This window comes from Carassius gibelio, chromosome B9, assembly GCF_023724105.1.
Source record: "Carassius gibelio isolate Cgi1373 ecotype wild population from Czech Republic chromosome B9, carGib1.2-hapl.c, whole genome shotgun sequence".
Classification (NCBI taxonomy): Eukaryota; Metazoa; Chordata; class Actinopteri; order Cypriniformes; family Cyprinidae; genus Carassius; species Carassius gibelio.
In genome coordinates, this window is record NC_068404.1 from 32,552,245 (window position 1) to 32,566,609 (window position 14,365).

Consider the following 14,365-nt stretch of genomic DNA (forward strand, 5'->3'; position numbering starts at 1 on the left):
GAGACCCACAGGGACCATTACTGTGACCATTACAACCAACATAATTCCCATTATAACCATTAAAACCATTACAAATTTTGTAATAGTTTCTATTGTTTGTGTGTTCATTTTTTTTCAGCAGTAGCCTACCCACTAAGACCATTACAGTTTTCCAAAGAAACCACTAAATTTATTGGAGTCATAATGGTTTCTACTGGTGTCCAGTAGATACCACTAGAAGTTTCTAAAGGTGTTCTATTGGTCCTTAATGGTATCCAATAGACAATACACGCCACCAATAGAAGAAAGCAAATTACCAATAGAGACCCACAGAGACCATTACAGTGTCCATTAAAACCATTAGAATTCCAATAAGAACCATTAAAACCATTACAAATTCTGTAATGGTTTCTATTGTTTTTTTCAGCAGGGTCGGTTGATTCAGATCGGCACTTCGGAGCCTGTTCGCGACTCGCGACTCGGTTGATTCAGATCGGCACTTCGGAGCCTGTTCGCGACTCGGTTGATTCAGATCGGCACTTCGGAGCCTGTTCGCGACTCGCGACTCGCTTGATTCAGATCGCCACTTCGGAGCCTGTTCGCGACTCGGTTGATTCAGATCGGCACTTCCGGAGCATGTTCGCGACTCGGTTGATTCAGATCGGCACTTTGGAGCATTTTCGCGGCTCCGTTGATTCATATTGAGACTCTGGGGAATGTTTGTGATTTATTTATTTTTTTAAATTCAGATATGTACTTCGAAGCAAGAAGTGTTTGTCAAACAGTTTATTAGTGATAACTGAATATTTGGGCCTGAGGCTTTTTTTTCTAACCTGTCGCTTTGATTTTTAAATGATTTCAATGACAGGAAGTTGCATGTGTTTTGTTTTATGAATTGTGGATGGATTTATCAACTGAGAAATAAAGTTGAACAGAAATGATCATGAACTCTTAAAGATGATAATGAAAAGAAAAGGTAATATTGCATATAAAATTATTTCCAAGTATGAACTAACTTGCGCAATACTGTAAATAATCTTACTCTACCCTAAATCAGTGAAAATGTTTGGCTCAGTTTACAGAAAGTGTACGTCACACTTCCTTTCATTATGATGCAACATAGTTTTCTCAGATGAATATTTAACATCTTTATTCTTGTGGGGATTAGTGTATAAGTGCTATACACAAACACACACACACACCGGTCAGAGTTTGGGATCAGAATGATTTTTTATGTGTTGTTGTTGTTGTTGTTGTTTTTACAGGAGTTTACTCATCAAAACTGCATTTATTTGATCACAAATACAGGAAAAAAAGTGAAATATTATTATGAAGTAAAACAACTTTTTTATTTTAATATACATTAAAATCTATTTTATTTCTGTGATTTTCAGCATCATTCCTCCAGTCTTCAGTGTCACATGATCCTCACAAATCAGAATAATATGATGATTTATTATCAGAGTTGTGCTGCTGAAACTGTGATACTTCTTTCAGGATTCTTTGATGAATGAAATGTCAAAAAGAAGAGCATTTATTTAAAATAGAAGACTTTTCTAACAATAAACAATAGAGTTCAAAAGTTTATAACTCTTTTAGGATGTATTAAATTGCTAAGAAGTGAAATCAAAGATTAGTATTGTTAGAAGAGATTTATATTTTGAATAAACGCTGTTCTTTAAAAAAAAAAGTATACATCGAAGAATCCGGAAAAAAGTATCACAGATTCCCAAATAATATTTGGCATCACAAATATTAATAATTCTTATAATAAATCATCATATTAGACTGATTTCTGAAGATCATGTGACACTGAAGACTGGAGGAATGATGCTGAAAATACAGCTGCACATCACAGAAATAAATTATATTTTAAAGGATATTAAAATATAAACCATTATTTTTTATATATTTTATTTTCATAATTTTGAATTATTACTAAATACAACTTTTTTTGTATCAAACAGTTCATTGAACAATAATACATGAAGTACCTGAAGCTGACAATGAAGTAGATGTATAATAATTAGCAAAGATTATTAATTTAGTGCTGTAAACGCGCGTGTGAGGGGCGGAGACGAGCCGCGGAGCTTTGGTGAGGACCAAACACAGCAGAACGGTAGGAAACTTCACTCCTCTTATTATTTCTCTTTTACTAAAGCGATTTATTTTTAGATACGTGGTCTGAGTCTTTCATAGAGTTGTAGAGTTATTAGAGAAATAGAGTTATTTTTTACATTCTTTGATCGAAGTTTTCAGATCGGCACTTCAGAGCCTGTTCGCGACTCGGTTGATTCAGATCGGCACTTCGGAGCATGGTCGCGACTCCGTTGATTCAGATCGGCACTTCGGAGCCTGTTCGCGACTCGCGACTCGGTTGATTCAGATTGGCACTTCGGAGCCTGTTCGCGACTCGGTTGATTCAGATCGGCACTTCGGAGCCTGTTCGCGACTCGCGACTCGCTTGATTCAGATCGCCACTTCGGAGCCTGTTCGCGACTCGGTTGATTCAGATCGGCACTTCCGGAGCATGTTCGCGACTCGGTTGATTCAGATCGGCACTTCGGAGCATGTTCGCGGCTCCGTTGATTCAGATTGAGACTCTGGGGACTGTTTGTGATTTATTTATTTTTTTAAATTCGGATATGTACTTCGAAGCAAGAAGTGTTTGTCAAACAGTTCATTAGTGATAACTGAATATTTGGGCCAGACGCTTTTTTTTTCTAACCTGTCGCTTTGATTTTTAAATGATTTCAATGACAGGAAGTTGCATGTATTGTGTTTTATGAATTGTGGATGGATTTATCAACTGAGAAATAAAGTTGAACAGAAATGATCATGAACTCTTTAAGAGGTCAGCTAATTCTCAGCACATAGAGACTCTTTCACCTAGATATCACACTGTAGAGACTGTGTCTGTTCCCCGAACTAGAAAATACAAAAAACGTCCAAACCAAGTTAAGGTTAATAATTTAATTGAGGTTCAACAAATAAAAAACAAATGCAATATGGATAAACAAATGATAAAGCTTGGCTTATTGAATATCAGATCCCTTTCTACGAAAACACTTTTTGTAAATAATATGATAACTGATCATAATATAGATGTGCTCTGTTTGACAGAAACCTGGCTAAAACCTGATGATTACATTATTTGAAATGAGTCCACCCCCCAAGATTACTGTTATAAACACGAGCCACGTCTAAAAGGCAAAGGTGGAGGTGTTGCTTCAATTTATAACAACGTTTTCAGGATTTCTCAGAGGGCAGGCTTCAAGTATAACTGGTTTGAAGTAATGGTGCTACATATAACATTATCCAGAGAAACAAATGTTAATGATAAATCCCCTGTTATGTTTGTACTGGCTACTGTACACAGGCCACCAGGCCACCATACAGACTTTATTAAAGAGTTTGCTGATTTTACATCCGAATTAGTTCTGGCTGCAGATAAAGTTTTAATAGTTGGTGATTTTAATATCCATGTCGATAATGAAAAAGATGCATTGGGATCAGCATTTATAGACATTCTGAACTCTATTGGTGTTAGACAACATGTTTCAGGACCTACTCATTGTCGAAATCATACTCTAGATTTAATACTGTCACATGGAATTGATGTTGATAGTGTTGAAATTATTCAGCCAAGTGATGATATCTCAGATCATTATTTAGTTCTGTGCAAACTTCATATAGCCAAAATTGTAAATTCTACTTCTTGTTACAAGTATCGAAGAACCATCACTTCTACCGCAAAAGACTGCTTTTTTAAGTTATCTTCCTGATGTATCCAAATTCCTTAGCATATCCAAAACCTCAGAACAACTTGATGATGTAACAGAAACTATGGACTCTCTCTTTTCTAGCACTTTAAATACAGTTGCTCCTTTACGCTTAAGGAAGGTTAAGGAAAACAGTTTGACACCATGGTATAATGAGCATACTCGCACCCTAAAGAGAGCAGCCCGAAAAATGGAGCGCAGCTGGAGGAAAACAAAACTAGAGGTATTTCGTATTGCTTGGCGGGAAAGTAACATATCCTACAGAAAAGCATTAAAAACTGCTAGATCTGATTACTTTTCTTCTCTTTTAGAAGAAAACAAACATAACCCCAGGTATTTATTCAATACAGTGGCTAAATTAATTAAAAATAAAGCCTCAACAAGTGTTGACATTTCCCAACACCACAGCAGTAATGACTTTATGAACTACTTTACTTCTAAAATCGATACTATTAGAGATAAAATTGCAACCATTCAGCCGTCAGCTACAGTATCACATCAGACAGTGCACTATAGACCCCCTGAGGAACAGTTCCACTCATTCTCTACTATAGGAGAGGAAGAATTGTATAAACTTGTTAAATCATCTAAACCTACAACATGTATGTTAGACCCTATACCATCTAAGCTCCTAAAAGAGGTGCTTCCAGAAGTTAATGGTCCTCTTTTGACTATTATTAATTCCTCATTGTCATTAGGATATGTCCCCAAAACTTTCAAACTGGCTGTTATTAAGCCTCTCATAAAAAAACCACAACTTGACCCCAAAGAACTAGTTAATTATAGACCAATCTCGAATCTCCCTTTTCTGCCCAAGATACTAGAAAAGGTGGTATCCTCACAATTATGTTCCTTCTTAGAGAAAAATGGTATATGTGAGGATTTCCAGTCAGGATTTAGCCGTATCATAGTACTGAGACTGCTCTCCTTAGAGTTACAAATGATCTGCTCTTATCATCTGATCGTGGGTGTATCTCTCTATTAGTTTTATTGGATCTTAGTGCTGCGTTTGACACAATTGACCACAGCATTCTTTTGCATAGACTTGAACACTTTGTTGGCATCAGTGGAAGTGCACTAGCATGGTTTAAATCGTACTTATATGACCGCCATCAGTTCGTAGCAGTGAATGAAGATGTATCATATCGATCACAAGTGCAGTATGGAGTACCTCAAGGCTCAGTACTAGGGCCGCTACTCTTCACACTTTATATGTTACCCTTGGGAGATATCATCAGGAAACATGGTGTTAGCTTTCACTGTTATGCTGATGATACTCAGCTCTATAATTCTTCGCGGCCCAGTGAAACACACCAATTTGAAAAACTAATGGAATGCATAGTCGATATAAAAAATTGGATGACGAGTAATTTCTTACTGCTAAATTCAGAAAAAACAGAAGTGTTAATTATACGACCTAAAAACTCTGCTTGCAATAACCTAGAACACGGTCTAAGACTTGATGGTTGCTCTGTCAATTCTTTGTCATCAGTTAGGAACCTAGGTGTGCTATTTGATCGCAATCTTTCCTTAGAAAGCCACGTTTCTAGCGTTTGTAAAACTGCATTTTTCCATCTCAAAAATATATCTAAATTACGGCCTATCCTCTCAATGTCAAATGCAGAAATGTTAATCCATGCATTTATGACTTCAAGGTTAGATTGTTGTAATGCTTTATTGGGTGGTTGTTCTGCACGCTTAGTAAACAAACTACAGCTAGTCCACAATGCAGCAGCAAGAGTTCTTACAGGAACCAGGAAGTATGACCATATTAGCCCGGTCCTGTCATCGCTGCACTGGCTCCCTATCAAACATCCTATAGATTTTTAAATATTGCTTATTACTTATAAAGCCCTGAACGGTTTAGCACCTCAGTATTTGAATGACCTCCTTTTTACATTATACTCCTCTACGTCCGCTACGTTCTCAAAACTCAGGCAATTTGATAATACCTAGAATATCAAAATCAACTGCGGGTGGCAGGTCCTTTTCCTATTTGGCGCCTAAACTCTGGAATAACCTACCTAACATTGTTCGGGAGGCAGACACACTCTTGCAGTTTAAATCTAGATTGAAGACCCATCTCTTTAACCTGGCATACACATAACATACTAATATGCTTTTAATATCCAAATCCGTTAAAGGTTTTTTAGGCTGCATTAATAAGGTAAACCGGAACCGGAAACACTTCACATAACGTGTACCTTCTACATCATTAGAAGAATGGCATCTACGCTAATATTTGTCTGTTTCTCTCTTGTTCCGAGGTCACCGTGGCCACCAGATCCAGTCTGTATCCAGACCAGAGTGTCACTGCAGCCACCCGGATCCAGTACGAATCCAGACATGATGGTGGATCAGCACCTAGAAAGGACCTCTACTGCCCTGAAAGACAGCGGAGACCAGGACAACTAGAGCCCCATATACAGATCCCCTGTAAATACCTTGTCTCAGAGGACCACCAGGACAAGACCACAGGAAACAGATGATTCTTCTTCACAATCTGACTTTGCTGCAGCCTGGTTTCGTCTGGTCAGAGGAGAACTGGCCCCCCAACTGAGCCTGGTTTCTCCCAAGGTTTTTTTCTCCATTCTGTCACCGATCGGGTTTTGGTTCCTTGCCGCTGTCGCCTCTGGCTTGCTTAGTTGGGGTCACTTTATCTACAGCGATATCATTGACTTGATTGCAAATAAATGCACAGACACTATTTAAACTGAACAGAGATGACATAACTGAATTCAATGGTGAACTGCCTTTAACTATCATTTTGCATTATTGAGACACTGTTTTCCAAATGAATGTTGCTCAGTGCTTTGACGCAATGTATTTGGTTTAAAGCACTATATAAATAAAGTTGATTGATTGATTGATAAGATGATAATGAAAAGAAAAGGTAATATTGCATATAAAATTATATTCAAGTATGAACTAACTTGCACAATACTGTAAATATTCTTACTCTACCCTAAATCAGTGAAAATGTTTGGCTCAGTTTACAGAAAGTGTACGTCACACATCCTTTCATTATGATGCAACATAGTTTTCTCAGATGAGTATTTAACATCTTTATTCTTGTGGGGATTAGTGTGTAAGTGCTATACACAAACAATCTGTTGATTCAGATCGGCACTTCGGAGCCTGTTCGCGACTCGCGACTCGGTTGATTCAGATCGGCACTTCGGAGCATGTTCGCGACTCCGTTGATTCAGATCGGCACTTCGGAGCCTGTTCGCGACTCGCTTGATTCAGATCGGCACTTCGGAGCCTGTTCGCGACTCGGTTGATTCAGATCGCCACTTCGGAGCATGTTCGCGACTCCGTTGATTCAGATCGGCACTTTGGAGCATTTTCGCGGCTCCGTTGATTCATATTGAGACTCTGGGGAATGTTTGTGATTTATTTATTTTTTTAAATTCAGATATGTACTTCGAAGCAAGAAGTGTTTGTCAAACAGTTTATTAGTGATAACTGAATATTTGGGCCTGAGGCTTTTTTTTCTAACCTGTCGCTTTGATTTTTAAATGATTTCAATGACAGGAAGTTGCATGTGTTTTGTTTTATGAATTGTGGATGGATTCATCAACTGAGAAATAAAGTTGAACAGAAATGATCATGAACTCTTAAAGATGATAATGAAAAGAAAAGGTAATATTGCATATAAAATTATTTCCAAGTATGAACTAACTTGCGCAATACTGTAAATAATCTTACTCTACCCTAAATCAGTGAAAATGTTTGGCTCAGTTTACAGAAAGTGTACGTCACACTTCCTTTCATTATGATGCAACATAGTTTTCTCAGATGAATATTTAACATCTTTATTCTTGTGGGGATTAGTGGATAAGTGCTATACACAAACACACACACACACCGGTCAGAGTTTGGGATCAGAATGATTTTTTATGTGTTGTTGTTGTTGTTGTTGTTTTTACAGGAGTTTACTCATCAAAACTGCATTTATTTGATCACAAATACAGGAAAAAAGTGAAATATTATTATGAAGTAAAACAACTTTTTTATTTTAATATACATTAAAATCTATTTTATTTCTGTGATTTTCAGCATCATTCCTCCAGTCTTCAGTGTCACATGATCCTCAAAAATCAGAATAATATGATGATTTATTATCAGAGTTGTGCTGCTGAAACTGTGATACTTCTTTCAGGATTCTTTGATGAATGAAATGTCAAAAAGAAGAGCATTTATTTAAAATAGAAGACTTTTCTAACAATAAACAATAGAGTTCAAAAGTTTATAACTCTTTTAGGATGTATTAAATTGATAAGAAGTGAAATCAAAGATTAGTATTGTTAGAAGAGATTTATATTTTGAATAAACGCTGTTCTTTAAAAAAAAAAGTATACATCGAAGAATCCGGAAAAAAGTATCACAGATTCCCAAATAATATTTGGCATCACAAATATTAATAATTCTTATAATAAATCATCATATTAGACTGATTTCTGAAGATCATGTGACACTGAAGACTGGAGGAATGATGCTGAAAATACAGCTGCACATCACAGAAATAAATTATATTTTAAAGGATATTAAAATATAAACCATTATTTTTTATATATTTTATTTTCATAATTTTGAATTATTACTAAATACAACTTTTTTTGTATCAAACAGTTCATTGAACAATAATACATGAAGTACCTGAAGCTGACAATGAAGTAGATGTATAATAATTAGCAAAGATTATTAATTTAGTGCTGTAAACGCGCGTGTGAGGGGCGGAGACGAGCCGCGGAGCTTCGGTGAGGACCAAACACAGCAGAACGGTAGGAAACTTCACTCCTCTTATTATTTCTCTTTTACTAAAGCGATTTATTTTTAGATACGTGGTCTGAGTCTTTCATAGAGTTGTAGAGTTATTAGAGAAATAGAGTTATTTGTTACATTCTTTGATCGAAGTTTTCAGATCGGCACTTCGGAGCCTGTTCGCGACTCGGTTGATTCAGATCGGCACTTCGGAGCATGTTCGCGACTCCGTTGATTCAGATCGGCACTTCGGAGCCTGTTCGCGACTCGGTTGATTCAGATCGGCACTTCGGAGCCTGTTCGCGACTCGGTTGATTCAGATCGGCACTTCGGAGCCTGTTCGCGACTCGCGACTCGCTTGATTCAGATCGCCACTTCGGAGCCTGTTCGCGACTCGGTTGATTCAGATCGGCACTTCCGGAGCATGTTCGCGACTCGGTTGATTCAGATCGGCACTTCGGAGCATGTTCGCGGCTCCGTTGATTCAGATTGAGACTCTGGGGACTGTTTGTGATTTATTTATTTTTTTAAATTCGGATATGTACTTCGAAGCAAGAAGTGTTTGTCAAACAGTTCATTAGTGATAACTGAATATTTGGGCCAGATGCTTTTTTTTTCTAACCTGTCGCTTTGATTTTTAAATGATTTCAATGACAGGAAGTTGCATGTATTGTGTTTTATGAATTGTGGATGGATTTATCAACTGAGAAATAAAGTTGAACAGAAATGATCATGAACTCTTTAAGAGGTCAGCTAATTCTCAGCACATAGAGACTCTTTCACCTAGATATCACACTGTAGAGACTGTGTCTGTTCCCCGAACTAGAAAATACAAAAAACGTCCAAACCAAGTTAAGGTTAATAATTTAATTGAGGTTCAACAAATAAAAAACAAATGCAATATGGATAAACAAATGATAAAGCTTGGCTTATTGAATATCAGATCCCTTTCTACGAAAACACTTTTTGTAAATAATATGATAACTGATCATAATATAGATGTGCTCTGTTTGACAGAAACCTGGCTAAAACCTGATGATTACATTATTTGAAATGAGTCCACCCCCCAAGATTACTGTTATAAACACGAGCCACGTCTAAAAGGCAAAGGTGGAGGTGTTGCTTCAATTTATAACAACGTTTTCAGGATTTCTCAGAGGGCAGGCTTCAAGTATAACTGGTTTGAAGTAATGGTGCTACATATAACATTATCCAGAGAAACAAATGTTAATGATAAATCCCCTGTTATGTTTGTACTGGCTACTGTACACAGGCCACCAGGCCACCATACAGACTTTATTAAAGAGTTTGCTGATTTTACATCCGAATTAGTTCTGGCTGCAGATAAAGTTTTAATAGTTGGTGATTTTAATATCCATGTCGATAATGAAAAAGATGCATTGGGATCAGCATTTATAGACATTCTGAACTCTATTGGTGTTAGACAACATGTTTCAGGACCTACTCATTGTCGAAATCATACTCTAGATTTAATACTGTCACATGGAATTGATGTTGATAGTGTTGAAATTATTCAGCCAAGTGATGATATCTCAGATCATTATTTAGTTCTGTGCAAACTTCATATAGCCAAAATTGTAAATTCTACTTCTTGTTACAAGTATCGAAGAACCATCACTTCTACCGCAAAAGACTGCTTTTTTAAGTTATCTTCCTGATGTATCCAAATTCCTTAGCATATCCAAAACCTCAGAACAACTTGATGATGTAACAGAAACTATGGACTCTCTCTTTTCTAGCACTTTAAATACAGTTGCTCCTTTACGCTTAAGGAAAACAGTTTGACACCATGGTATAATGAGCATACTCGCACCCTAAAGAGAGCAGCCCGAAAAATGGAGCGCAGCTGGAGGAAAACAAAACTAGAGGTATTTCGTATTGCTTGGCGGGAAAGTAACATATCCTACAGAAAAGCATTAAAAACTGCTAGATCTGATTACTTTTCTTCTCTTTTAGAAGAAAACAAACATAACCCCAGGTATTTATTCAATACAGTGGCTAAATTAATTAAAGATAAAGCCTCAACAAGTGTTGACATTTCCCAACACCACAGCAGTAATGACTTTATGAACTACTTTACTTCTAAAATCGATACTATTAGAGATAAAATTGCAACCATTCAGCCGTCAGCTACAGTATCACATCAGACAGTGCACTATAGACCCCCTGAGGAACAGTTCCACTCATTCTCTACTATAGGAGAGGAAGAATTGTATAAACTTGTTAAATCATCTAAACCGACAACATGTATGTTAGACCCTATACCATCTAAGCTCCTAAAAGAGGTGCTTCCAGAAGTTAATGGTCCTCTTTTGACTATTATTAATTCCTCATTGTCATTAGGATATGTCCCCAAAACTTTCAAACTGGCTGTTATTAAGCCTCTCATAAAAAAACCACAACTTGACCCCAAAGAACTAGTTAATTATAGACCAATCTCGAATCTCCCTTTTCTGCCCAAGATACTAGAAAAGGTGGTATCCTCACAATTATGTTCCTTCTTAGAGAAAAATGGTATATGTGAGGATTTCCAGTCAGGATTTAGCCGTATCATAGTACTGAGACTGCTCTCCTTAGAGTTACAAATGATCTGCTCTTATCATCTGATCGTGGGTGTATCTCTCTATTAGTTTTATTGGATCTTAGTGCTGCGTTTGACACAATTGACCACAGCATTCTTTTGCATAGACTTGAACACTTTGTTGGCATCAGTGGAAGTGCACTAGCATGGTTTAAATCGTACTTATATGACCGCCATCAGTTCGTAGCAGTGAATGAAGATGTATCATATCGATCACAAGTGCAGTATGGAGTACCTCAAGGCTCAGTACTAGGGCCGCTACTCTTCACACTTTATATGTTACCCTTGGGAGATATCATCAGGAAACATGGTGTTAGCTTTCACTGTTATGCTGATGATACTCAGCTCTATAATTCTTCGCGGCCCAGTGAAACACACCAATTTGAAAAACTAATGGAATGCATAGTCGATATAAAAAATTGGATGACGAGTAATTTCTTACTGCTAAATTCAGAAAAAACAGAAGTGTTAATTATACGACCTAAAAACTCTGCTTGCAATAACCTAGAACACGGTCTAAGAATTGATGGTTGCTCTGTCAATTCTTTGTCATCAGTTAGGAACCTAGGTGTGCTATTTGATCGCAATCTTTCCTTAGAAAGCCACGTTTCTAGCGTTTGTAAAACTGCATTTTTCCATCTCAAAAATATATCTAAATTACGGCCTATCCTCTCAATGTCAAATGCAGAAATGTTAATCCATGCATTTATGACTTCAAGGTTAGATTGTTGTAATGCTTTATTGGGTGGTTGTTCTGCACGCTTAGTAAACAAACTACAGCTAGTCCACAATGCAGCAGCAAGAGTTCTTACAGGAACCAGGAAGTATGACCATATTAGCCCGGTCCTGTCATCGCTGCACTGGCTCCCTATCAAACATCCTATAGATTTTTAAATATTGCTTATTACTTATAAAGCCCTGAACGGTTTAGCACCTCAGTATTTGAATGACCTCCTTTTTACATTATACTCCTCTACGTCCGCTACGTTCTCAAAACTCAGGCAATTTGATAATACCTAGAATATCAAAATCAACTGCGGGTGGCAGGTCCTTTTCCTATTTGGCGCCTAAACTCTGGAATAACCTACCTAACATTGTTCGGGAGGCAGACACACTCTTGCAGTTTAAATCTAGATTGAAGACCCATCTCTTTAACCTGGCATACACATAACATACTAATATGCTTTTAATATCCAAATCCGTTAAAGGTTTTTTAGGCTGCATTAATAAGGTAAACCGGAACCGGAAACACTTCACATAACGTGTACCTTCTACATCATTAGAAGAATGGCATCTACGCTAATATTTGTCTGTTTCTCTCTTGTTCCGAGGTCACCGTGGCCACCAGATCCAGTCTGTATCCAGACCAGAGTGTCACTGCAGTCACCCGGATCCAGTACGAATCCAGACATGATGGTGGATCAGCACCTAGAAAGGACCTCTACTGCCCTGAAAGACAGCGGAGACCAGGACAACTAGAGCCCCATATACAGATCCCCTGTAAATACCTTGTCTCAGAGGACCACCAGGACAAGACCACAGGAAACAGATGATTCTTCTTCACAATCTGACTTTGCTGCAGCCTGGTTTCGTCTGGTCAGAGGAGAACTGGCCCCCCAACTGAGCCTGGTTTCTCCCAAGGTTTTTTTCTCCATTCTGTCACCGATCGGGTTTTGGTTCCTTGCCGCTGTCGCCTCTGGCTTGCTTAGTTGGGGTCACTTTATCTACAGCGATATCATTGACTTGATTGCAAATAAATGCACAGACACTATTTAAACTGAACAGAGATGACATAACTGAATTCAATGGTGAACTGCCTTTAACTATCATTTTGCATTATTGAGACACTGTTTTCCAAATGAATGTTGCTCAGTGCTTTGACGCAATGTATTTGGTTTAAAGCACTATATAAATAAAGTTGATTGATTGATTGATAAGATGATAATGAAAAGAAAAGGTAATATTGCATATAAAATTATATTCAAGTATGAACTAACTTGCACAATACTGTAAATATTCTTACTCTACCCTAAATCAGTGAAAATGTTTGGCTCAGTTTACAGAAAGTGTACGTCACACATCCTTTCATTATGATGCAACATAGTTTTCTCAGATGAGTATTTAACATCTTTATTCTTGTGGGGATTAGTGTGTAAGTGCTATACACAAACAATCTGTTGATTCAGATCGGCACTTCGTAGCCTGTTCGCGACTCGCTTGATTCAGATCGGCACTTCGGAGCCTGTTCGCGACTCGGTTGATTCAGATCGCCACTTCGGAGCATGTTCGCGACTCCGTTGATTCAGATCGGCACTTTGGAGCATTTTCGCGGCTCCGTTGATTCATATTGAGACTCTGGGGAATGTTTGTGATTTATTTATTTTTTTAAATTCAGATATGTACTTCGAAGCAAGAAGTGTTTGTCAAACAGTTTATTAGTGATAACTGAATATTTGGGCCTGAGGCTTTTTTTTCTAACCTGTCGCTTTGATTTTTAAATGATTTCAATGACAGGAAGTTGCATGTGTTTTGTTTTATGAATTGTGGATGGATTTATCAACTGAGAAATAAAGTTGAACAGAAATGATCATGAACTCTTAAAGATGATAATGAAAAGAAAAGGTAATATTGCATATAAAATTATTTCCAAGTATGAACTAACTTGCGCAATACTGTAAATAATCTTACTCTACCCTAAATCAGTGAAAATGTTTGGCTCAGTTTACAGAAAGTGTACGTCACACTTCCTTTCATTATGATGCAACATAGTTTTCTCAGATGAATATTTAACATCTTTATTCTTGTGGGGATTAGTGGATAAGTGCTATACACAAACACACACACACAACGGTCAGAGTTTGGGATCAGAATGATTTTTTATGTGTTGTTGTTGTTGTTTTTACAGGAGTTTACTCATCAAAACTGCATTTATTTGATCACAAATACAGGAAAAAAGTGAAATATTATTATGAAGTAAAACAACTTTTTTATTTTAATATACATTAAAATCTATTTTATTTCTGTGATTTTCAGCATCATTCCTCCAGTCTTCAGTGTCACATGATCCTCACAAATCAGAATAATATGATGATTTATTATCAGAGTTGTGCTGCTGAAACTGTGATACTTCTTTCAGGATTCTTTGATGAATGAAATGTCAAAAAGAAGAGCATTTATTTAAAATAGAAGACTTTTCTAACAATAAACAATAGAGTTCAAAAGTTTATAACTCTTT

General features: G+C 37.1%; 1 protein-coding gene across 16 annotated transcripts in view; it reads left to right on the forward strand.

Moving 5' to 3' along the window:
* The window catches only part of LOC127964937 (uncharacterized), a 420,295-nt gene that overhangs the window by 279,348 nt on the left and 126,582 nt on the right, over positions 1-14,365 (forward strand). The window contains exon 2 of one of the 16 annotated variants that reach the window (XM_052565501.1): positions 3,883-4,826. The exons of the other annotated variants lie outside the window; for them this stretch is intronic. Within the exon in view, the coding sequence (XP_052421461.1) occupies positions 3,883-4,746 (864 nt within the window). The 3' untranslated portion in view covers positions 4,747-4,826. Of the gene's footprint in view, positions 1-3,882; positions 4,827-14,365 lie in introns of those variants that run through there. 16 annotated transcript variants of the gene reach the window in all.